The sequence below is a fragment of the Suncus etruscus genome, chromosome 7, assembly GCF_024139225.1.
Source record: "Suncus etruscus isolate mSunEtr1 chromosome 7, mSunEtr1.pri.cur, whole genome shotgun sequence".
Taxonomy (NCBI): Eukaryota; Metazoa; Chordata; class Mammalia; order Eulipotyphla; family Soricidae; genus Suncus; species Suncus etruscus.
In genome coordinates this window covers 47,157,552-47,180,829 of record NC_064854.1, presented here as the reverse complement: position 1 = coordinate 47,180,829, position 23,278 = coordinate 47,157,552, and the positions used below count along the sequence as shown (strand labels likewise).

General features: G+C 41.9%; 1 protein-coding gene across 1 annotated transcript in view; it reads left to right on the top strand.

The window, feature by feature from the left end:
• Positions 1-1,352: 1,352 nt before the first annotated feature.
• The window catches only part of DESI2 (desumoylating isopeptidase 2), a 60,675-nt gene continuing 38,749 nt past the window's right edge, over positions 1,353-23,278 (top strand). The window contains exon 1 of the mRNA XM_049776606.1: positions 1,353-1,557. Within this exon, the coding sequence (XP_049632563.1) occupies positions 1,516-1,557 (42 nt within the window). The 5' untranslated portion in view covers positions 1,353-1,515. The remainder of the gene's footprint in view (positions 1,558-23,278) is intronic.

The window sequence follows — 23,278 nt, the reverse complement described above, 5'->3', positions numbered from 1 at the left end:
ATGTTGTGGGAGTGGGGAGTACAGCAGGTAAGGCACTTGCCTTACATGTGGCCAATCCATTTTGGTTCCTAGCACCTGTAAGGCGCCCCAAGCCCTGCCAGAATCCATGAGCACAGAGCCAAGAATAATTCTAGAGCACCGAAGGGTGTGGCCTCCAAACAAAACAAAAACTGGCAGCAACAACAACGAGTTTCATGTTATCAGAGACAGTGTGTCAGTGGCATTATTCTCAAAGCATTTCATTCAATTTTATTTTGTGTAGGTATCGAGGCCAGCAGTGAAAACCAAGTGTGGTAGTGGTGGTGGTGGGGTTTACCCGGGCTCTGGCGTATAGTATGACATCTTGTGGCTCTAGGGATTATTCAATTAAGTGTCTTGCACATATATGTCATGTGCCCTACCTCACGAGCTGTCTCCTGGTCCTTTACATCTTAATTATCTGTAAAGCACACATCATGAATACTCCCTTATTTATCATCGTACTTCCCAAGGTAAACTATGGAAAAATGCAGTAAAACAATAAATATTTTTTAAATAAGTTAAAAAAAAAAAAACCTAACCTACTGTGTCCTGTGGTTGAGTACTAAAACCACTTCCAATTTCAGCAGGGTAGTTTCACTAAAAAGCAAAATCATACCAGATGCATGTAACAGAACCCACTCCCCTTACCAATAAGAAGCCTTCCTCGAATTTCCCACCTCTCCTCTGGGGTTTCAGGTCACACCCCGGCGTTTCTCAGGGGTAACTCAAGGGGCCATATAGGATGACGGGAATCGAACACGTGTCAGGCACGTGCAAAGCAAATATCTTACCCGCTGCTGTGTTATTACTCCTGCCTCTTCTATCCCTCTTGCCTAAAAGAAAAAAAAATGAAGATGGTTTAAGAAAATGCTCACCAGATGGTCTTCCACTACATTTATTTGACTTAATTGAGGTCAAGGCCACAAAAACTAACAGCTGCAATCCCTAGAAGCAGCCTAAAGAGGCGGGTTTGAGAGCTAAAGACACAGCTGTGAAGCAAAGCACTGCGAATGGGCGCTTAAGGCCTTGTCAGGTGGGCCCGGGACCCCCCCTCCCGTAGGATGCTGGGAGTTGTAGTCAACCACCGGCTTTAAAGACCACGGTCTCTGCGCGGGAAAGCGCGAATGAGAGGCGCTAGCTGCGTGGCATGCTGGGAAATGTAGTCTGTCGGGCCCGAGAGTGCGCCATTTCAGTTCCCGAGGTGCCGCAGGCTCCGCCCCCGGGGCTCGGGCGCCCGCCCCCACCCACCGAAGCCCCGCCTTCCCCCACGTGTCCGCCGCCTAGGGGAGGCGCCTGAGCCGGAGCGGGCAGCTACCGGGCCGGCCCGGTCGGTCGGTCGGCTGTGAGGGTCGTGTGGCCGGCGGCTCCCCGATGCACCCGCCTCGGCCGCCGCGGGCCGGGGTGTGCGCGTAGGGCCCCGCTCTGGCCCTTTAAAGCGCGGCGGGGCAGGGAGGGAGCGGCCTGGAGGACGAGGCGGCCGCCGCGGGCAGGAGGATGGGGGCGAATCAGTTGGTGGTGCTCAACGTGTACGACATGGTGAGTGAGGGCCCGGCCCGGCCTCCCGGGGCGCCTCCGGGCTCGCAGCTTTGCATCCTTCCCTCCTTGCTTCCTTCCTTCCTTCCTTCCCTCCCCACGGCGGGTCTTCGCCCGCACCCGATTCTCGGGCGTTGCAGGCGGAGACCGGCTCTCCTTGGGAATCTGCTTAGCCCTTGCTCTCACCGAGCTGCTGCCTGTTCTGGCTGCTCCGTCGGGCTGAGAGCTTTGGCTCAGGCTCGGGATCACGGCAGAAGCGCCCTCTGGGTCCCCCCAGCTCGGCCCGAAGCCTGGCTGTGGGCCCGACCCCGTGGCCCAGAGCTGCTACTGTAGAGGCTCTGCCCGGGCTGCCCTACTTTGCCCGGCCCCATCTCTTGCACCTCCTCCTCCTCCTCCTCCTCCCGGTTGCCGTCGCCCCTCAGGCTTCGTTCCTAAGTCTCAAAAAAAAAAAAAAAAAAAACCCAAAAACCAACTCCCAAGCCCCTTGTGAAGTCCAGGAAAGTCACACAGCTGTCATGCCTACTACGCCAGAATGTCTCAAAGAAGGCGAGCGGAGCCGGAGCCGGAGCGAGCGCGCCCTTGGCCTCCGAAGCTGCATTATTAAAATGTATGAGCTTCGCATTTGTCCAGAAAAAAAGAGCACCGCTGAATTATTTAAATAAATAGCTCACGGGCGGGCCCCTTTCCTCCATTCTGAAGCCCGCTTTCCGGGCCATGCAACAGGTCTGTGACATGCCCAGAGGAGACGGGGACAGAATTTGTTTGTTGTGTCATAACTTTGGAGTAGTGCAAGTTGACAGCAGAGATGGCTTTGGGCCTTTGATATTGCTACTGAATTGCCCCGGCAGAGAATTGTTGCTGTTAGAAGTATGCTTGAGGTTGTGTTGTTTTTTTTTTCCTGTCCATGTTGTTTATTTAACATTTCTTGTAAGTGGAATTGATAAGTGGGCTGGTATTCCATCTTTGTCTGGTTTTTTTTGGGGGGGGGGTTAGGGATGCAGAAGAGTAGAGCTAGTGGAGATCTGGAGTCTTGGTTCTCACTTGTCTAAACTTTTAATTCCCTTGTTTTTAAGTGTCTGAATGTACAGTGGAACATCTTGGAGGGAAGGACTGCTTGGAGTTGCGTGGAATGGGAGTTTGTAAGCTGGGAAAATAGGTTCAAATATTGAAAAAGAAAGTGAAATGGAAAAGAAAAAGGGTTTTGGAAAAGCAGCTGGACTAGAGTAGAGATTCTCAAGCGTTCTCCCTATTCGAAACTCCTGGCGACCTTTTACTATATGTAATATCTTATATTCCAAACAGTAAGGTGGGAAGACTGGTCCACAATCATGACAGGAAGCCATCATCATCTTTGGGGATGGATCCCAGGCTCCATTATTATCTAAAGTGTATTCAGGTGTAGTGTCATTTGAAAGCCACTGACATGGAAGTCCAAGGGGCAAAAATGACACTTTGTAAGGTCTTTGGTCTTAAGAAATATTTTTTTAGATTTAATTTTTGTGTCTCCAACTGGGTACCATAATTTTGAGAGTTTATTGCATTCTTTTTTTTGGGGGGGGGGCCACACCTAGTGACCCTCAGGGGTTACTCCTGGCTATGCACTCAGAAATTGTTCCTGGCTCAGGGGACCATATGGGATGCCCAGGGATGGAACCATGGTTTGTCCTAGGTTAGCGCATTCAAGACAGTCGCCCTGCCGCTTGCACCAACACTCCAGCCCCTTTATTGCACATTCTTTTTTGTTTGTTTTTTTATTTTGTTTTTTTGTTTTTGCGTCACACCGGCAGTGCTCAGGGGTTACTCCTGCTTTTTTTTTTTTTTTATGCTCAAAAATCACCCCCGCAGGTTCAGTGGACCATATGGGATGCCGGGATTTGAACCACCATCCTTCTGCATATAAGGCAAACGCCTTACAGCTGTGCTATCTCTCCAGCCCTTATTGCACATTCTTATGGGGTTCAAGACCCCATAAGAATTTGACTTCTTGTTCATGAGAACTCTTGCCAGCTATTCTACTTTTTCTTTAAATCCCTTTCCAAATTAAGATTATGCGATGGCAGAAGAGCTAGCTGTAGCTTCATAGCCTGAAAGTTATCTGTGAGTTATATTTTAAAAATAAAACAAAACACCTTTTGCATATGAGTTCAACACATTAAGTATTCTGTGACTCATAAAAAACATTCTAGTGTGCCAATTGTGAGGAAAACTAGCAATGAAATTCATACCAGTGCATTTTAAAGCACAGGCTATTTTGAAGGATATTATAGATGCTAGATAATTGACAAAGACCTTAAATTATTAGGCTTCTAATAAACTTATGCTGGTCCTTTGGGAATTCCTGTCTGACTTTAAAACACTTATTCAACACCCTACAATTACTTTATTTTGACTCTGTAGGTGCCACAAAAATGAATGTAAAAAAAACTGAAGAGCTTGGTTTTTTTCTAAAAACAGGAAAAGGTGTAGAGGAAACTGTGGCTATAGAATACGGATTTTGAATTGAATGAAGGACTGAGAAGTGTGAACTTGGAAGAATTATTTTCAAGTTTTCTTGTTGGCTAGGAACAATAGTGTCTGCTGAGATAAGCCCCACATTTATGTCTTGTACTCTTTTTGTATTTTGGGGGGGTGGCCATACCTGGCAGTTCTCAGGGGTTTACTGGCTCCGCGCTCAAAAATTAATCCTGGCAGGCTCGGAGGACCATATGGGATGCGGTGGATCCATCCTGGGTTGGCTGCACACATGGCAAACACCCTACCCTCTGTGTTATCGATCCGGCCCCTACTCATTTTTCTCAAGATCATTTTGGGTTTTGAAATATTTTTTGTTTAATGTCATGAGTAAATTCCTTGCGGGGGAGGGAAAAACATTGATGTTACTTCCTATTCATCATAGATTCCTTTGATAAGGACTGCTGGTCTGTAAAGACCTAATACTTCAGCTCTTGTCCAAATTTTGTAAACATGAAAATTAATCTCTGATTTATGATTAATCTCTTTATGACTTCTTGATTGTTTAATCTGTGTCACCTGGTCTAGTAAAGATAGTAGTTTTCATTTTTATAGATCATTTCTTTGGTCATAACTACCATCTATAGGAAATTAATTGTATCAGTGTCATTTACATTAACTTCCTTAGCATGGAAGAATAGTATAATCCTCAAAAGCAAAAAATAAAAATGTGCTCATCATGTGTTTTGTAAGTTTTAAATATTATCTATACATCTTGATTCTAAAAGTAGGGGGAAAATCTTGAAATAAGGACACTTTCAGTGCTTGGAGAACCATATGTAGACCTGGGATAAACCAGGGCTGGCTATGTCATATATATATATATATATATATATATATATATATATATATATATATATATAGCCCCTTGATTCCTCCTAGAGAGAAGTCACACAGGTGAGATTTAATCTGAGTTGACGTACATTTTTAGATGTAATACATACTTTTTGAACAAGTTTATACTCAAAATCTAAATGATTCTATAGCAACTCTAAATCAAAATGTCTAGAAACTGACTTCCCCAAACCTCTTCTCACATCAGATCCTAATCTGCTTGATATCTTCCCCCTCTCAACAATAAATCTTGAGTTATATTTTTGTCTTCATGATTAGCAGTTTTTTTTAATTCAACTTTACATGCCAGAATCTAGGGCAGAAAACTAAATTCCTCTCTTTAATGAGGGTTGGGGATTTTGGACCACACCAGCCAATGCCCAGAGGTTAGACCTGGCTCTGCACTGAAGAATTATTTCTGAAGGTGCTCAGGGAGGTTTGGGTTTGAAGTCGGTGGACTGAACCCAGGTTAGCCAAATCAAAGCAAACACCTACCCCACTTTATTATTCATCTGATTCTTAAGTTGCTCCTTTTAGTGGTCCTTTCATAATCAAATCACCAGGCCTTGCCTCCTTGTTTTACTTTGGTTGATTCTAACTGAAAGTAATAGAGCTTTTTTTTTTTTTTTTTTTTTTTTTATCAGTGGCTTGAATTTGAAGAATGCTTAAATCTAGAGATAATGTCCCTGGATTAATTCACAGCTCAGCCAAGTCATTTAAATCAAGATTTACCAGCTAGTCCCTTAAAACAGATTGTCTTTCATTCTTGCTTATTGCCTCAGAGTTGTAAAAATAACTGTCATGGCACAGAACGGGAAGTATCCTCATACAGTAGGAAGTGAAGGTAGATAAAGACGATCGGGACTTTCTCTGCAAACTCCCGTTTCACAGAAAGGAAATGTTTTGCCAAAGTTTCCTTCCTTTCCCAGAATTGGCTCCATGTGACTGTTGAAGCTGAGGTAAGGTTTATCTGGTTTTGTCCTAGTGTTCAGGGTGAGAGGGAGGCAAGACATTTTAAATTACAGCTAGGAACCTATGATGTACATCATATATTCTGCTTTCTGGATATTCTTTAAATTGTCTTATCCCCATTCTCACCGTTGTTCCCTTCTTCAGTCTCCAGATACTCAATTTAATCCATCTTGTTTTCACACAAATTGTTCTGAAATATGTATGATTGTGGGTGTGTCATTCCTGATTAAAATTCCTTAAGGTAAAGTGTTATGCCTTTTATGATGTCTAAGGCCCATTTTCTGTCAGTTCTCCACTACTTCCCACCTTACTCCAAAATATACTTTATGCTGACACATTGAAATTGCTTAAGTTCTTTGAATAGAATATTCTAGTTCACACTTCAGTAACTTCTGTGTATGCTCTCCTCTGCCTGAAATTGCCTATTTCACCATTGATCAGCTGTTCCTACTGGCTGTAGTTTAGTCTTTAATTCATCAGGCTTGAATGACCACCTGTGCCCTAGTGGTACAACTGACCTTGCACAATACAGACTAGAATAATGAGCTGATAATCCCCCCCCATGTTGAAAATTTGAATATCTTTTGGATAACAGTTGAATAACCATTGTATACCTCACATGTTTACAATGTATAACTATGTACTATATAGTTAAAATAGTGTAGAGGAAAGCATGTCAAGACAATCAGAAAGGGCCAGATAAATGATTGAGCATTTAGTCCAATTACTTCGTTGCTGATCTGGGTTCTATCTCCAGCATCATATGGTCTCCCAAGTACTGCTAGGAATTATTTGAGTGCAGTCAGGAGTAACCCTGAACACATCCTGCAAGGTGTGGCTCAAAACACAATCAAAAAAAGAAGGAAATATATTGTAGTATTTTTTCTATGCTGCACTATATATGTAGGAAAAAATAAGTAAAAAAGTGGACCCTTTTAGTTCAAGCCCGAACTAATTCTATATGTCTCAGTCACTGCAGGTATTTACTATGGTTCTTTGTGGCCCACTAGACTGTGAAGTTCTTGATAACATCATGTGATATTTAGAATTGGATCTCTAGTTGAAAGGTATTCTATAGATAAATGTTTGCCTAATGATTGGTGTTTTAACTAGACATTTTATTAGGAGTGAGGCTAATACAATAAGTGGTATCTAATCTCCTTTTTATAAATTTTTTTCACATCTTTTTTTTTTTGTCTTTTACCTAATACGTTGCTGGATTTTGAATGTAGAAAGAGGATGACCAGGTAAAGCTGGGTGGAGAATTATAGAAATGAAATAGAAAAGTATTATTCTCTTTGACCTTCCAAGAATGCGCCTGGAGATCACTCTTTACAATGCTCGGCCACCACAATGTGGGTATGACAGAGCTTTAGGTAAGAACCACCACAGCTGCACTCCTCCTCTATCCCCTCCCTCCTTCCACTATCACCATTGCCTCCTTTTTGCCTCCTCTTTCCCTCCTCTTATTTTTTATTTCATGTTTATGAAAGAAGAATTCAGTCTGTGTTCATTTTCTATTGCAGTTAGAAGAAAGAAAAATAAAAGTTTAGAAACAATGAAGATTAGGCCAGAGGATTTAAGATTATGCCAGAAGGTTTACGGTGCTTGCCTTGCTCTGTTCAAATCATGAGCATATAAGGTCCCTGAACCTTATAAGCAAGCCCTGTATACCACTGTGTTCCAAAAGTCTGAAGAAAAATATAAAACAAAACAATGAAGGTGAAGTAGCTCACTTCCCTGTCCATCAGTAGTCCAGGTGAACTAAGTTGGTTCCTCTGATTTAGGTTTCACATGGCTGAAATTGAGGTGTCTGCTAATTTAGCCTGTGGGTGAATTACCTATTGTTTGTTTTGGGGGCCACTTTAGAGTTTGCTCAGAGCTTTCTTGTTCTGTGCTCAGGGATCACATCTGGCAGTGCTTTGGAAACCATATGTAGTGTTTGGTATCCAACTGCTCAACGATTTATGAAGCAAACACTATTCTGCTGTACTATCTCTCTGGCCTCGAGTTAATTACATTTTTGTCAGAATTTATTTGCTAGCCATAATAGGACTGAGATCCCATTCCTTACTGTGTATCATCTTGGAGCCTTTCTCACCTGTTTTAAAGCTTTGTAGTGTATTCCTCATTTACATTCTTCATCTTCAAATAAGCTAAAAAAGCAGTGAATCTTTTCCACTTCAAATATCTCTGACTTCTGTACCACAGAGACTGACATGCATCACACAAAAAAACAAAAAACAACAAGAACAATCAGTGCTGGCAGGGATGTGGGGAGAAAGGAACTCTGGTTCACTGCTTATTGGAATGCCCTCTAGTCCAGCCTTTCTGGAAAACTATATGGAGATTCCTCAAAAAACTGGAATTAAGAAAAATAAGACACTATTGTACTAATAATACCCAGAGACAATAGAGATGAGAGATGGATGGACCATTCCACAAAGCTTACCACAAAGAGTAGTAAGTACAGTTAGAGAAATAACTATACTAACAATTACCATGACCATGGTAGTGAGTGAGAGAAATAGAATGCCTGTCTAAAATACAGGCAAGGGATGGGGGCATTGGTGGTGGGATGGTTCCACTGGTAAAAGGTGGGGAGGTGTTTTTTTATACCTGAAACCCAACTACAAACATGTTTGTAATCATGGTGCATGGTGCTTAAATAAAGGTATTATAAAAAATATAATAAAAATGGGAGCCAGGGTGATAGCACAGTGGGTAGGACACTTGCCTTGCATGCAGGTGACCCACCTTCAATCCCTGCCATCCTGTATATCCCCTAAGAACACACACACACACATACACCACAAAGATCTCTGACTTCATCTTCTCCCATTTTATTCTATCTCTAGAGAAAGTTCTCATCTTTTCAAAACTCATTTGATAGTCTGATCATTTCATCATAATCTTAGAGACTCATGTGATAATGATTTGATAGAACCCCCAAGAATTTCAAATATATAACATAAGATGGGGGTCAGAACTATAGGATGGCAGGTAGGGCACTTGTCTTATACAAGGTAGAGGTTCATTATGAGGTTCATATGAGGTTCAATCTTGGAACCTCATATAGTCACTTGATCCTGCTACAGTGATCTGAGTGCAGAGCCAGGAGTAAGCCCTAAGCATAGGCCTCCCCCGCCACCTCCACCACAAGCTCATATATATACTTTAACTGGATCTATAAAGCTCCTTTGCTGCATAATAACATGTTTACAGGTTCTGAAGACTATGGTGTAGACATCTGAGGGAATCATTCTACCTCTCTGACCATCTAAAGAAGTAATTTGGAAACTCGAGAATGTTCATTGTCCCCTTTTCAGCAGTTCTACATCTTAGCATTGAGTAATATTAACCTAATATGATGTTTTTAAGATGAAAAATTTAGATACTAAGAGCTGGCTAAATGAAAGGAGGCCCAAGTTTATTGTCTAGCACTACATGGTCCCCCTGAGATGGCAGGTAGGACACTTGCCTTGCACGTGGCAGAGGCAGAGTTGGGTTCAATCTGTGGGACCTTATGTGGTCCTCTGATCCCACCAGAGTGATCTCTGAATGTAGAGACAGGAATAAGCCTGAGCATCACTATGGGAGACTAAACACTAGTCTTCAGAACTAAATTGGAACACTCCCAGGTATGACACACCCATATACACACCAATTTCTTAGGTGGTTATTAATTTTTTTTGTTTTTGTTTTTGGATCACGCCTGGTGATGCTCAGGGGTTACTCCTGCCTATGCGCTCAGAAATCACTCCTGGCTTTGGGGACCATATGGGACACCGGGGGGATTGAACTGCGGTCCGTCCTAGGCTAGTGTGGTAAGGCAGATAGATGCCTTACCACTTGCGCCACTGCTCCGGCCCCAGGTTATTAAAATCTTCATAAAATAAGATATAGATACTTTTTATGATTGGCATTATTCAGGCATGACACGGTGTTAACTATAGAACCTTGAAATTGTGGAATTACAAGAAATCCTTGTAAACATCATCAATGGATTCTTGGGAGAAGTGACATTAGTGAAATGTCATAAAGAAAATGATCATAGGTTAATTGATAGAAACTAGAGTTAACTTTCTGTAGTGTGTTTCTGGTTACAAAAACATTAAGCTTCTAAATAATGACCTCAAACATTTCTGTTAGTAATCAGTTGCATTTGTTCATTCGCTTTCCAACCCACTTACTCCACTTCAGAGTCTTGGTGACTATATCATATCCCAGGAGCTCAAGGAGAAGGACTGGACTCCCTTTCATCACAGGATCCATGTGCTTCCCCATTTTCACTCACTCAATCTGGGACAGGGTAGTAGACACTTCAGGGACTCCAATAGGTGTTTCATTGGGATACAGGAGAAGAAAATTGCACAGACATGGTGAAAACAGGCACACTACACAAATAGTGGCCCTGGCTGGAAATTTTTTGTTTTTCCTCATCAACATTGTAATGAAACCTTGACAAAAGAGACTGTAATTTGAGGACCTGCTCTCTTGTGTGTCTCATCTCAGTATTTTTATTATCTCTAAAATTAAAAAAGTTAATGAATGTTACAAATGAAATAAGATAGATTGTACTTCCCATTTATTGACAGTCATATTTTTCACAAGAGTATTTAAAGTCCAAAACTGTTATTGTTCAAGTGCCACTACTTGAATAGAATAATAGAATGTAAGAGAAAGACTGCTAAAATAATCTTAAAATAATTTTGAGGGGCCAGAGTGATAGCATAATGATAGGGTGCTTACCTTGCACACAGCTTATCCAGGATGGACCCAGGATCAATTCCAGGCATCCCATTTGTCCCCTGGGCTTGCCAGGAGTAATATCTGAGCGAGAGCCAAGAGTAGCCCCTGAGTACTGCCAGATGTGGCCCCAAAACCAAAAAATAAAATTAAAATAAAGATTTTAAAATAATAAAGGAAACTGAAATACAGAGAAATTATTTTAAGTTTAATTTTTTTGATATAGATTTTGATATATGGCTGTATTGACCCTTAACCACAAGACAATAATTAAAAAATCAGCTAATTGCCCCCACATTATTTTTTGGGGAAAAAGAGACTTTCTTAATCATATATTAAATTATTATTTGTACAAAACTGTTGATTGTAGTTTCATTACTACACTGAGTGTGGTCTTTTAACTAGCTTAATTCTATAGTATATCTGAGTGTGATTGAGCTAAGCCAGTTGTTTTTTTGTTTTGTTTTGTTTTGTTTTGTTTTTGAGGTGGAGGAGGGTTTAGGAGGCTCATACCTAGTGGTACTTATGACTGATTCCTGACTCTGCTCAGAGAAACTCCTGGCAGGACTCAGATGATCATATGGAATGTAGGAGATTAAACCAGGCCAACTGTACAAGACACTACACACTCTTCTATTGCTCCAGGCCCAGTTTTTTATTTTTCCAAAAATGTTTGGCCATTTAAAATTTTCTTTTTGCCTTAGGCTCTCTGAAGAAAAAAATTATTTTTTAATTGTGTTAAGATAAGGGCAAGAAAGATGGCTAAAGGACTAAAGCATATGCTTTGTATTCAGTAATCTTTACTCCAATCCCTGAGAACTCTAGCGCTGTCTCAAGTAATGGATGACCAAGCACCATCAGTGGCCTCAAAACAGGTGTGTAAAAATACACATAAGGTTTATTGTCTTAACTTTAGCTGTAGAATGCATTAATAGAAATTCTTATTCTGTTGAAACTAATTTTTTAGCAGTAACTTTTTCATCTTGTAAAACTGGAACTGCTAATTTAATAAAAAGTAAACCACTTTTTATTTCCTTCTCCTAGTTATCATTCTTTCAGTGCCTATGAATTTGACTGAATAGCCCATATATGTGAAATTATGGAATTATGTTAATCCATGCTATCTTAGAAATTTCTTTCTTTTTAAAAGTCAGTAACATTCCATTGTATATCACATTTTGTTCATTTATCTGCCAATGGACACTAAGTTCTCTCAACTTTTGATTTATGAACAATGCCACTGTGAACGTGAGTATTCAAATATCTGTATGTGTAAAGAGAAATATTGGTGCATTTTTTTTACAGAGGGATATATTTTCCTTTTATTTTTAATATTTTTTTAATTTATTAAAGCACCATGATTTACAAAGTTATTCATAGTTGACTCTTAGACATACTATGTTCCAGCACAATCCCACCATCTGTGTCTTCTCCCCTCCACCAGGGTTTTCAGGTTCCTTCCAACCCACCCCACTCCTCCATCCCCCCATCCCAGTCTTCCATCTTATCTTAATAGGTGCATTTTTAAGTTTAGTTGTTAAAGTTTGGATCTCTAATTTTTCAGTGTTGTTGACTCTGCAGTTTGGAAAGTTAGCTGTAATCCATCATTTACACCACTGATGTACTTGGATTCCCCTGGACTCTTGCTCCCTGTTGCTTCCCATCACTTCTTTGCCCCTCGATTTCTTTTCTTTCTCTGCCTCTCCTCTCTACTCTGGGGCCAAGGATGATCAAGTCATCCCTCCTTTCAAACATTTCATTCTCTTGTTCAGTCATTCTATATACCACATACGAATGAGACCACCATTTGGTTTATTTCATTAAATAATATCTTTTCATCCCATCCATGTTGCATAAATTTGCATGATTTCAACATTCCTTACTGTATATTATTCCTTGTTGACTACATACCACATCTTCATGAAACATTGTAAAGGCTCCACTTGCTGTAATAGAAATCAGGGTGAACGGGTCTGAAGCAGGGGTGCTGTGCTGATTAAAAAAAAACAAAACAGGGACCAGAGTGGTGGCTTTAGTGGTAAAGCATCTGCCTTGCAAGCACTAACCTAGGACAGACTGCGATTCGATCCCCCAGTGTCCCATGTGGTCCCCCAAGCCAGGAGCAATTTCTGATTGCATTGCTAGGAGTAACCCCTGAGCATCACCGGGTGGCCCAAAAAACCACAAAAAGAAAAGAACAGGAAAGAAAAGGAAAGAAAAAAAAACAGCCATGAAGGAGAAAAGCATGGGACTGAGGGCTTCCAGCCTCCTTAATGAGAGCCATAATCTCCCTGATATCTTTTTTTAATATACATTTTTATTTTGACCATATTGGCTTACATACCTTTTACAATAGTATTTTAGGTACATATTAACATTGAATCAGGGGAATTCCCATCACCAAGTTTGTCCTCCCTCCACCCACCCACCCCCCATTCCCATCCTGCATCCCATATCCCCCACCCTCACCCCCTGGGCTGCCAGGATAAGTGGTCCTTTCTCTGTCTAGCTTAGTACTAGTGATCATATATCTGTTTGGTCCTGGTACCCTCCCTTATTTCCCCCTCTATTTCAGAGGCGGGACTAGATAGTTCAAGTTATGTGGTTTTGTTTGAAGAAAAGAAAAGCATAAAAGTGGGGTAAAAATCAAATAAGCTGAAAATGGGCGTAGTCCATCTAGAGGCTCTCAACCTCAGTTTGAAAGAGGACAGGGAAAAAGGAATTCAAATACCACAGCAATACGAAAAATATCAAATAAAATATCCAATGAGTACTACAGCACTAAAGGCATTAAACTGTTTCAGTCCTCGTAGGGGTGGGGGAAGGCGGAGTAGTAAACAGAAAAAATATCTATCTCATACTAATCAAGCCTCTGTGTGTGTTTTACATCTGAAAGGGGATTAATGAAGGGAAAAGGAAACTAGTGGAAGTCTCTGTTTTGAGTAAAGCTGGGTGTGAGCTCTGTGTATGGCTACAACCCAAATATCTATCATTGGACACCTAGGATAATGCTATATCTGTTAATTGTATTAAGTGTTGCAATTAATAATTGTGTACTTTTGAATGAATGTTTTTGTGACTTGGTGATAGATACCCAAAGTGGGTTTTTTTTGTTTTCTTTTAATTGGAATTAGAATAGGATTAAATTGATGTTTTAATTATTCAATGAAAATGAATTATCATGTAAGTTGGGATCAGAAATATCATGTAGAAAAATGTAAGCAAAAAAATCCAAAAGGTTTGGAATTTTTTATGAATAGCCATTGTGACTGTTGAATTGTAAGTAAATGGGGAGAAGGAGCATGATGCAATATGGGAGATGAGTAGAAGTCAGATTCTATTAGTCTTTATGCATTGTTTAAGGAATCTGCTCTTTAATTGAGTATGCCATGTCTATAGTGAACACCTTATGATTTTACTAATTATACATATATCAGCAGATATAAAAATACTATATTCCATGCCATTGGAATATGCAGAAGTATAGACAAATTTTGGAAGAATGTCAAGATTTGAAAGAAAAAATGGGCTTAGAACCTTTGACAGGATAGGCTTTCCATGGCATAGTTTCTGATCTCAGGGCAAGCAAGACCCAGTTATAATGATAAAAAATAATATTTGGAGGTCTTTTTAATTTATCTTCTGGAGGGTCTTGTGTGTATATGTGTATAAATACATGCATTATATATGTACAATGCATACAAATAACACATGTTGCTCCCTTCTTGGATAATCTAATAGTTTTAAAGAAGTTATCTTAGTCTTTGCCTTTCTTCTGTTACTTTTAGGATTCTCTCACTGTTTTTTTCTTTTTTGCCATTTTATTTTATTCATTTCAGTGTCGGAGATCCAACCAGAACCTCACACAATGCAAGTCATGCACTTTACTACTAGCTTGTACTATTTTAATTATATCATATCTTATCCTATTGAGTTGGAGAAAATGCTTACATATTAGTTATCTAACAAAGGGCTAATATATATAGATAAACAACTTACAGAATTTAACAAAATAACAACCTCATCAAAAAAATGGAGAGAAGAGCTGAATATAGTTCTTCAAAGAAGGCATACAGATATCATCAGGAACATGAAAAGTGCCTAGCATCACTGATTCAACAAGGAAATGTAAAACAAACAATGAAATCTTCCCTCATATTAGTGAGAATGTTCTAAATCAAAAAAAACCAGAAACAAGTGCTCTCAAGGATATGGAGAACAACCCTTATTTCTCTGCTGGTAGGAATGTAAACTAGTTTTATCTCTGAAGTCTCCAATGTGGAGATTTTACCAAAAAATGAAAATAGGTTTATATGATACAACAGTTTCACTGAAAAGTGTCTCTCCCAAGAACTGCAAAACACTTCTTCAGACAACTACATGCACACCAATACTATTTATAGTAACCAAGATCTAGAAACATCTACCCAAAAGCAGATGAGTAGATAAAGAAGATATACACATTAGATTACTTATTAATCAACTGTAAGAAAAAGTAAAGTCATCTTTTTGTTCTCATATGGATGGAACTAGAGGTTGTGTTGTTAGGGTCCTAAGTCAAAGGACAAGACCACACAATTGGGGTAAAGCTGAACATATTTTAATCCGTCTACCAACAGCTCCAAACTGACCAGATCATGGTTATCTCTTCCAGGAAACAAACCCGCCCAAGGTTATGAATCGTGGATTATATGGGGAAGGATATAGGGAGGTTCTAGCTTTTTGATGATATTTAAAATGATTGGCGTTGGTGCCGGAGCGATCGCACAGTGGTAGAGTACTTGCCTTGTACATGGTCGATCCAGGACAGACTTTTGTTCGATCCCCAGTGTCCCATATGGTCCCCCAAGCCAGGAGCAACCCCTAAGTGTCACAGAGTGTGACCCAAAGAGCAAAAAAAAAAAAATTGGCATTTACCTTTCTACTGCTCCTTTGTGTCCTTTCCAGGTAAGGCTACCTAGTATGGCCAGGTAGTTTGGGGCAGTGTTAATGAAAATAGACTTGAGAAAGCCATTGGCTTACAACATATGGTCCTTACAAAATGGCATCCCTTCTTGTTCAGAACCCAGGGCCCCACATTCCTTCCTCTTACGGACCTGAGTCAAATCCTTGACTCTATTTGAAGTTCCTCATCCCCATCCCTGCTTATGGGCACATACTGGGACCTTAGCACAAGCATCTTAATTGCACCTATGCATGTCTGAATAAAGTAGGTGAGGAAATTACACAGAGACTGAACTAGAGTGGTAGCACAGTGGTAGGGCGTTTGCCTTGCATGTGATTGATTCATAACAGATGCGGGTTCAATCCCCTGCGTCCCATATGGTTCCTCAAGCCAGGAGCTATTTCTGAGCACAGAGCCAGGAGTAACCCCTGAGCACCACTGGGTGTGACCCAGAAAGCCAAAAAAAAATAAAAAAAATTATGGAGGGACCTATTAAAAGAATAGGTCCTGCTATTGCAAATATTGCTAATATTCCTGCTCCTGCAAACAAGCCTTTACCTGCTGTAGTGTCTCACAGATGACCCCTGACTTGTTAGCATAGAAACATTGTTCCCCCAGTGTCATATACCAGCCTTTCTTCTTCAGGAAGAGTAGGTCCAGTCCCCACCTGTTCTGGAGAACAACTTCAGCTACAGGTGCAACTTATTCTTCTAACATCCCGATAGGAAAATGGAATCATCTCGAATCAGTGTCCACTTGTTGGGAGAATTCCCACTTCCACTTCCACCCTAGTGGAGCCAACAATACCAGCTGTTATAAGGGCTGAAATAAGAAGAGGTACAGCTCTCTTTCATTGGGGATGATAACTTTGCTTAACTTGTTCCCACTAACCTTCTGCCAGCTATAACACCTGAGGTACGAGAATGACTATGATGCAAAACTCATCTGGGTTTGCAAAATCAGTGGCAAACACACAGGAGTCAGTCCCTTGGTACATGCAAGCCATGTCCCATTTGATTCCCAATGGGGATTACTTCTCCATGCATCTTTTTGACCTCTATGGTCTCATTACAATAGTTCAGATTAGGGGAGGGGATCTTGGTGGCCCTTCTAGGGGTGGGTAAGAGGCAGGTGCCTGTCCTTTGTATTCCTTGCAAGGTGATCCTCCCCTCAGTCCAGGGGCTGCCAGAGTCTGTTGTCTTGGCCACTGCCCCCATTACTCCCACTTCCATGAAATATGAGGGTCTAGAGTCCAAACATAACCTGCAGTCTTTAGCCAGCCCCAGCCAGGTGTCATTGAGAAAACAGTAGGTTGCTTCTATGGTCCTGAGTGCCATCAGTATTGGGTCAGGAAGAAGTACAGGGTTGTGGGGCTCATTTGTCATTCCTGGGGAAGATAATACTCCTGAGTTTGGTGGGGGTGTGAGTGGAAGCCATTGGGGTGACCAGGGTATTTGGTAAGTGAAGACACTTTTTCCAGGCCCTAATGCTGGCTCCATTCTAGGTCTGACCACCTTTTAGATGGAAAATTCCATTCCAAAGTCATATCTCCCTTGATAGTCCTGGAGATCCCAGGTGTTTTCCCCTTTCCCAGCCAGTATTCTTCCTCATTTCCCACTGCTGGGGGCTCAAAGTAATGCTGTTACACCTCCTCACATGCAACTTTGGCCTCTTCCCCAGAACCCTGTCACTTCAATTTCCTTCCCCATCACGTTTCTATAACCACCATTAGGATCCACCCACTTGAAAATAAAAAGGGGATGGGAGCACTTCGCCAGTGGGATGTAGAAAAATGCATCCTTTAAGTTAGGGCCATAGACTGTCCTTCTCATCCCCAACAGGGATATCCCCAACAGGGATAGCAAGGGATAGGGGTTAGGGACCACTAGAAGGATGTCCTTGGTCCTCTTATTGACCTTCCATCATACCAGTACCTGTATTGGTAGTACCTGTACGTAGTTCCAGTTCTGGTACTTCCTGTACCACTCTATACTGTCCCATTTTCACCTTCTTGACAGGTAGTAGGGGGGTGTTCCAGAGTGATTGGCACGGGACCAAGACCCAGTACTGGAAGCAATTGACATGTTCTCTTATCCCTTTCTTTGCCTTCAGTGGGATGGAGTACTGGCATTCCCGGATGGGGGGTGTAGAAGGCTTGAGACACACCACTGAGGGCCAGTTCACTAGTCCCAGAGGTTGTCCTTCAGCCCAGACCTCAGGACACTCCCTCTGTAGAATGGCAAGGAGGAGGCAAAGATCTCTTTGGATGGTAGATCAAACATTAAGTGTTCATCTGCTGTTGCCATGAGCATTTTGGCTGCTGGCATTTCTCCAAAGATTACTTTTACATCAGTTTCTGAGAACTGGATCCTGGCCTGCAGTTTGTGTAGGAGGGCTCTCCCTAGTAAATTGTAAGGGGCCATTGGGAGCTGGTGAGTTACCTGATTAATTTCAGATCCAGGGTCTTGTGGATGGTCCACTCATGTAACTCAGTTTCATTAGTTCCTTGGACCAATATGTTTTCTCCCGACTTATTGTCTCCATCTTTCTGTAGGGATGAAAACTGGGCACCTATGTCAACCAGAAATTCTACTGGCTGCCCTTCCACAGGGATGAGTACCTTATATTAGGGGAGGGGTTCCAAACCCTGACTCCATCATTTATGGGTAGTGAGGGTTGCGTCCCTTCTTCCTATAGTAGGTGCACTGATCCATAGCTAGTGTCTCAGCCCAGCCTCCTGTCTCGCATTCACTGTGGTCCCTGACCTCTGCAGCCTCCCATCCTGCTCTCAAGTAATACTTGAATCTTGGTCATCTTTTTAGCTTGCCTATCATGTTCCTTTTGATCCCTATTACTAAAAACTCTTTTCTGCTATCCCTACCAACTCACTTAAATTTTTTCCTTCAAACCCCTTTATCTTCTGAAGTTTCCTCCGAATGTTAGAGGCAGCTTGACCTGCAAATGTTTGCCACCCACTGATTTCTCTGAGGCAGTGGGATCTATGGGGCTATACATCCTATAGGCCTCTAGGAGTCTCCAGAAATGCCACCAGAGAGTCTTCCTTTGCCTGTATAGCCACTGTAATTTTAGACAGATTAATGGGCCTTTGAGTGCAGCTTGGAGGCCTCCCAAGAAACACTGGTGGTAGAGGCATAGACACACCTACTTTCATCAGTTTTTGGTCCCCAGTCTGGTGGTTTCAAGAGGAAAATGTCACCCAGGTCTTGCTTGGTCACTTTACGACCAACTCTTTGCACACCTTCCTCTGGACTTCCCACTGGATGAGATTTCTCTCCTTAGTGAAGAGGGCCATGAATAACTGCAGAATGTCAATCCAGGTGGGTTGATGAATCATGAAAACTAACTCAAGAAGCCTAATCAGGTCAGATAGATTTTCTGAAAAAGCTTATGCTACTGCTTTCAGTTATAGATGTCTGAGGAGGAAGAGGGAGTATACTCTGCCCGTGGGAACTTCCCACCGTGGCAGCAAGATAGTAGATTTACCTTTCTCAGACTTGTTTTTCTTTTCACGTTTGCACTTCTTGATATGCTTCTCCTCCCTCTCCCATTCACTCTTTTCTATGCTCTCCTCCCTCTACTGTTGGCACTTTCCCCTCTAGGGCCCTTCTTGATGGCCTATATGTGCAGCCTGCCCTGGTGCTAGCTAGAGGTACTCTCCAGCGATCAAGTGTCAGGAGGAGAGGGAACAATTGGGGAAGGAGGTGGGAGCAGGAGAGGATCTAGGTAGGGAGGCAGTGGGAACCTGGGTTCTTCCAGAGGTGGGAGGAAGGGATGGGGATGGGTCCATTTTGGGAGGAGTCCTCAGCACCTGTGGGGAGATAGACCTTGTCTCTCCTGTCTTGTATTCCAGGTCTTTCTGGTCTGCTGTATAGTGAGATATATATATATATGTATATACACACACATATATGTATATACACACATATATATGTATATATATGTATACATATATATATGTATATATATATAGTTCAGATAGCAGGAGGAAGGTGGAGTTTGAGCCATCGTGACAGCTCTTCTACTAAGTATCTCCAGGCCACAATGTAAGGTCAAGATAGACACTGAACACTGCCTCCTGTGTGGGATAAATCTGGGCATTAGAGAACATTTCCTTAGGGGGCCACTCAGTCTGGAACATTGGCCACTATAGTTGGCAGAAGGTCCGCAACTTTCCCCAATAGACTGTTTCCCTGAACATAGCAGCTTTGGTCTTAAAAATCCTTGAAATAGTGCTCCAGTAGCCCCAGTGGGATAGCATTTTTCTTGGAAATTTTCTGACCCATGTTATTACCAAACAGGACACTAGCACAGTGAAGAAGATGCAATGTGACAGACACAAAGACAGGGGAAAGAACTCAGAAAACCAGCTGAAGTTGATTAAGAAAGACAGGACTCCCGGTGTTCCATATGGTTCCCCCAAGCCAGGGGTGATTTCTGAGCGCATAGCCAGGAGTAACCCCTGAGCATCAAACGGGTGTGGCCCAAAAACCAAAAAAGAAAAAAGAAAGACAGGACACCTCTAGGAGGACAAAGTAAGTCCTTGTCAGCCAAGTGAGACTATTCAATGTTTCCCGACCTTCCCTTGCTGTTATAGATAAAGACAGACGTAAGACTCAACCACAACCACATAACGCAGCACACAAATCTTTGCTTGGTCTATATTCTGACCAGACAAGACATTGACACAGAGAAGAGAACACAGCATAATAGAGTGAGTGGAATTCCTAGAGGGACTCAAACCCATGTAACACCCCCGATGGTGATGCTAGCATACTCCTGAATGAGATTTGAACCCTTGTCAGTGTCATCACCAGTAGTGATGGCAGTCAAACCCACATTTCCTGATGGAAGGAGTGAGGCATCCCCGCACAGCCTCTGGTGCTAGGGAGCAATACCATATCCAGTCTCTCCCCCTTAGCTCTCCCCCTCAGCTCTGTTCCCGTTAGGCTTTCACCTACCTTAATGGAGTCCCATGGGACCTAGGCAGCTTTGTTGGCAACTGAGCCACCATCATTTGATCCCAGATGAGCCCCCAAAATGTTAGTGTCCAGAGACAAAGGACAAGATCACACAATTGGAGTAAAGTTGAACAAAACTTTAATCCGTATACCAATAGCTCCAAACTGACCTGTCAGGGTTGTCTCTCCCTGGGAGACAAACTCTACCTGAGGTCATGAATAGGAAGGTTTAGCATTTTGATGATCTTTAAAATGATTAGCTATTGTCTAGGGTACCTTCATTGCTCCCTGGTTCCTTTCCAGATAGGCTACCTAGTATGGCTAGGTAGCTTAGGGCGAAGAAGTTTAGGCTTGGGGAAGAGAAGCCTAAGAGGTTTACAATATGTGGTCCTTACAAAATGGTGTCCCTCCTTGATCAGAACCTAGGGCACTACAGTGTCGTTCTAAGTGAAATAAGGAAAAAGAAATGACATAGATTTTACTTATAGGTAGTGAAAACCAGTCTTTAGTTACCTGACAACAGAATAGAGGTTACCAGAACAGTGAGGTGTGGTGGGAGTGTGAGGGTAGGTGAATGGAAAGGGAAAGGCCCTCAGGACTAGAATGGAAGGATATTGGCACTTCGGTGGTAGACTTAGTGTGATAACATTGTGACCCCTAAAATATATAAATATTCACATTCTTAGAAACTAAGGATTTGTCTCAATACATTTATATATATATTAGTTATATGTATAGTTTATATATTAGTTTATATGTATATAAACTAATCATTCTAATTCTAGGTCTGTATCTGACTTTATTTTGTTTAAGACTCTGAATCTGGGTATCTAACTCCTTTCTCAGTTTGGGGAAGGTCTTAACTATTCTCTCTTTAAAATTTTCTGCTTCTCAGGGCTGGAGAGGTAATACAGCGGATAAAGCACTTACACAACCAACCCTAGTTCAACTTGATCCCTGGCATTCTAATCTAAATGGTGCCCTGTGTACCATCAGAGTGATTCCTGAGCACAGTTCTGTATGACTTCAAAACAAAAACACAAACAAGCAAAACTTTTCCCCTCACCAGGATTTTGCTCATCTGAAACAAATCTGAAAAGAAATTAGACCCTCAAATTCTTCCCCTTCTCCTCTTCTAGTGGTAGTACCTATGGTGTGAATGTTATTCCTCTTGATGCTCCCCCACATAGTTCATGTGTTCTATTGTTTTAGGTTGTTTTTACTGATCTCTTTTAATGGTTTCCAGTACTTTATGTTAAAGTATATTGCTTTGATTTTTTTCACTTCCGTTCTGCTGATTCAATCTGTTGATTCCCTTTATTACACTTTTCAGTTCAGCAACTGTTCTTTAGACTCATGGTTATGCTTGGACTTTTCCCAAACTTTGTCTCATACTTTCTATGCTAGTTACTTCTTTGATCTTTTTATTTCAAGTCAGGACTAGTGCTAAAGTTATCTTCAGGTATTATGTTTAGTTAGCATTATTGCATTTGGAGCCCTTTCCAGGCTGTTGTCTTGATCCATTAATGCCTGTTCCTCCATCTTCCTATTAACATCTGATGATGGTTCACCAGCTTGTCTTTGAGCAGGCACTATGGCCAGGAATTTGAAATCTTATGCCTGTTCCTGCCTGTGGCTCTGAATTCAAGTAGACCTGCAGGGCCACTGGGAGTTTGCTAGCATTAGTGCTTGACCTCAGCTGTGGCATTGAGTACACAGGGACACCTGTGTATTGCAGACTTAAATGGGCCTGGGCAATAGTGAATGGTGGTTGTCATGAGTGCCCAGGAACACTGTGGGCCAAGTTTGAGAGGACTTGACAGCAATCATTGGGTCATTGTCATGATGACCTTGTAGTTTCCATGGTCACAGAGACCTAGTCATTGAATGACCTGTGCTGAGGCAAGTTAAAGAGGAGGCTGGAACCTCAATCTCAGCTGCTCTTTAAAGGAGTAAGCACTTTGGGGTTGGCAGGAAACAGAGTTTAGCTGGCTCTGGACAAGCAAAGGAGCTTACCAAGCCACAGAGTTCCCTTGCTCACTGGCTAGGCTTTGTGGAAGTTCACAAGGTGATTCTTTTCTGTTGTGGGGACAGCTTGCTAGCAATCAGATGTGGACTGGCAGGGATCTGGTCTGTTTGTCAGGAATAAACACTTGTTAATCGCTTCTGAGCCTCCAGCTGCTCTCCCATTTGCTAGGGGCCTGGTAAAGCTCTGCAGAGTGATTACCCTCTTTATGGAGTGTGAGATCCCTGTGGCTTCACTGGAGCTGCTGTGCAATTCACCAAGGTGCCACCTTGACCCCCTCATCCCCTCCAGAAAGGTAAAAAGTTTTATAGTTTCTTCCTTTTCCAGAGTTATATTATAGGATTGGTAGGATCAGAGTTTCAGGCATTTACTGCATCCTCGAACCCCCCCCCCACACACACACTTCTCCTCATTCTGTACCTCATGAATTTCTAACTTTAATTACTGTCCCACAAAGGTTCCACCACCACCCCCCCTTAGAGGGTGTATCTAGCTCCAACCCATCTGTTTTTTTCTGTCTCTTACTGTGGAAGTTTTGTTCCTCGGAGCTTCAGGCCAGTTTTTGTGAATATTAATCCAAGTGTCTGATTATAGGAGAAATTTATGTAGATAAAACTCTTCTTTTATGGTTTTTCAGTTCATATCATCCCAGTTTTTCAGATGACCGCCACAGCTGTGTTTTAGTCTAGCTATATGCTCTGGGATCTC